The 3,203-nt window shown below is 35.7% G+C and overlaps 1 protein-coding gene across 3 annotated transcripts in view; it reads left to right on the top strand.

The window, feature by feature from the left end:
- LOC103370321 (voltage-dependent calcium channel gamma-6 subunit-like) overlaps positions 1 to 3,203 on the top strand; it is a 20,856-nt gene that overhangs the window by 11,231 nt on the left and 6,422 nt on the right. For all 3 annotated transcript variants that reach the window (XM_008299341.1, XM_008299340.1, XM_008299339.1), the window contains exon 5: positions 2,331 to 2,405. In XM_008299341.1, coding sequence (XP_008297563.1) covers positions 2,331 to 2,405 — 75 coding nt within the window. The remainder of the gene's footprint in view (positions 1 to 2,330; positions 2,406 to 3,203) is intronic.

Consider the following 3,203-nt stretch of genomic DNA (forward strand, 5'->3'; position numbering starts at 1 on the left):
TAACTCCTGTGGTAATATAGCCCAAAATGTGATGTACACACATGTGGGCACCAGGTCTTAGGAGGTTAATATGAAATTTAACCTCAAATCATTCCTTTGCTAACTAACAAAGCAATATCAAATTAAACAGGACACAAAACTAGGCAGAGGTTTGACCTCAAAAGGTAAAAAATAAGTTTTAAATGTTCAGGCACATGTCTGAGAAAGTAACCAGGTTATAACAAATGTTGACTTCTTATCTGTTTAAAGTATATCTGTAACCACTGGACTTTCATTATATTATCCCAGCAAGGTCTTTTAATCAGTGAAATGATTGATTGTTTGATTAAGTGTACTGGACGTGAGAGCGGTGTGTAAAGAGGAAACCCTTAAAGCTGCTTTGTCATGGGAACTTTCTCCACATTTTGCAGCGAGAGTTCCTTTTAGAACCAGATATCTGTCAGGGGACAAGCTGTAAACTGTCTTCTTGAGAGGATGATGCTGCTCACATGTTCTGTGGTCAGCGAGAGGAAAGTCCAATTACTGTCTAACTGGTCAGCTGCAGCGACCCCCTTATTTGTTAATGGGATTTGAATTTTGTCGATTGGGATTTCAGCACAGCAGTTCTTCGCTGTACACACCGAGAGCTGACTGTGAGGAGAAAAAAACAAAGCGCAGCACTCTGAGGATGAGCCTTTGATCACACTAATTAAGAGTGATGTGCGTGCGTGTTTTGCTTGCTCGTGTTCGCAAATGTGCGAGGGAACAGATAGAGGTGTCACAATCTATTTGACGGCCAAACTCTAATTACTGTAACACATCATCAGGACGGCAGAATACAAATTGTGCAGGAAGCATTGGATTGCCACCTTGAGCTTGTCATTGACGTTCACGGCCGATTATGTTTGATGGAGAATAATTGAAACTAAAGTGTACAGGGAGGGGACGAGAAAGAGAGAGATGTGGCTCCTTGAATCTCAATGAGATGCTCATCCAAGTTGTCTGCACACTGTAAAATAAAAAAAAAGATTTAAAAAAAAAAAATCTGAAAATCTGGCAGCAACAGAGTCAGAAGAAATACACTGAAAAACTGAGGAGTACTGTAACGTTTAAACACTAACAATGGTGAAAATAAGGCAAATATCTGTAAAATAATAGAGGAAAACAGTTCAGTGTTATGGTTGTAAAAGAACAAATGAGTATTTTTTTTTTTTTAAAGTGCAGATTTTTGATGTTTTGCTGTGTTTTTAGTTTGTTTGGTTTTTTTCTCATTACAGTCACCATGTAAATTAATACCTTATATCTGTGATTTTTACTATGTACTATCTGTAGTTATACCACAAGGAAAATCTGTACAACTGTTTAAAAATCCATACCAATGATACTAATAATAATAACAAACTGATGCATTTTTTGCTGATTTAAATACTGTATAAATAGTGTAAATTCATGGTCAAACATAAAACTATCATTCATAAAAGTACAGATTTTTTTTGTGGATCTTTTGTTTGTTTGTTTTTGTTTCTCCCATAGACATTTTCCTGTGATTTCACCATGTTGCCTCTATAATCTCACACAGGGAATAGATTTAGATTTAGATTTAAATAGTTTTTTAAAATGATGTAATTTCATGGTCAAACATGAAAGAACAAATTTGTAAAAATACTAATTTTTGATGTACTCAATGATTTTTCTCTGATTTAACCAGTTATTATCTGAACTTTAACAAAACAGGGAACATTTGTAAAGTTACAGTTAAAAAAAATCCATTTTAAAATCCTTAACATACAGATTGGTCTCTTTTTAAATAATGGTAAATATCTGTCAAAAATAATGGCATTTATTGCTAATTTAAATAATGTAAAAAATAGTGTAATTTCATGGTTAAACATAAAAATAGAAAACAACATTTGTAAAAATATAGATTTTTGATTTATTAATTGATGTTTTAATACTTTTACTCTGTGATTTTGCGAGTTATTATTTGTAATTTAATAAAATATAAAACATCTGTTAAACACCTAAAAAAAAACATTTTTCAGTCATTAATATACATATTTTGTCCTTCAGATACCAGCAAATGTCTGCAAAATATTTTTTTTGCTGATTTAAATAATATAAAAATACATATTTTGCTTTACTAATTGATACATTTTTTTCTGTGATTTTACCAGTTATTATGTGTAATTTACCAAATCAATGAAAATCTGTAAAATGACAGTAAATTATTCAAGAAAAAAATAAAGCCAAAAACCGCTAACAAACGAATCATTTGTGGATAAGCTGTCGATGTTTCCATGTGCCTCACTAACAGCAGCTGTTTCTCTTCTTCCATCTTGTTCCTCCTGCAGAATCAAACTGCACCTTCTTCAAGTTTTTTACCACGGGGGAAAACACTGTGATGTTTCAGAAGACAACACAGAAAAGTGAGTCATGCACCTTTATTACCTCTCTTGGTCCACCTTAACAGCCCACTCCCATCCCTCATGTTCTCCCCCACGCCTCCGTCCCTCCCTGGGCCCTCTTTGCCTCCTTCTCCTCTCTCTGGCCTCCCTTCAGTCTCTCTCTACCACCATCCATCCCTTCGTTTCCTCTGCGTCTCCCTTCACCTCCTCGCCACGCTCTTTCAGGTTGGCTATTGTCTGCTCTGTGAGTGTTTGAAATGTATTCCGCCTACGCCGCGTTCAAGTGTCTCTGAGCTGCAGTCTAACCTCTCATTTCACTGGCAGCTTCATAATGTATTAAGATCACACGGTGCCATACGCTGAATGAGGAAAGACAGACATACATAAAATCTCATTGTTCGCTGGTGGCACATCGCTGTCACACCACAGGCCTCAGTGCAGTGATTTAATAAATACAGTCCAGAGTGTGTAAAATAACGAACTCGGAGTGCTACTGCAAAGCCCACTTGATCCAAATCTTTAACTGAAGACGACTTTTTTTTTTCTTAAATCACTTTCATGTCCTTGCGTTGAACAATTTTTAGGCCTAATCGCGTATGACCTTCTGAAAAACAGCTAAAGTTGCAGTTGTATTAATACTCAGAACTCCAATTTATACTCAGAACTTTTAGCTCCCGTCACATTTTTACTCAATGCGAGTTCATTTTTTACTGCAATATAAAGTCCTGTACCTCGATGGAAACAGCACAACCATGGCTAGAAGAAGAGAGAGCTCAAATGTGTTGTCTATGCAGTATGACACAGTGTTTTTAACTTCTT

Source organism: Stegastes partitus, unplaced genomic scaffold, assembly GCF_000690725.1.
Source record: "Stegastes partitus isolate 25-593 unplaced genomic scaffold, Stegastes_partitus-1.0.2 Scaffold1404, whole genome shotgun sequence".
NCBI lineage: Eukaryota > Metazoa > Chordata > Actinopteri > Pomacentridae > Stegastes > Stegastes partitus.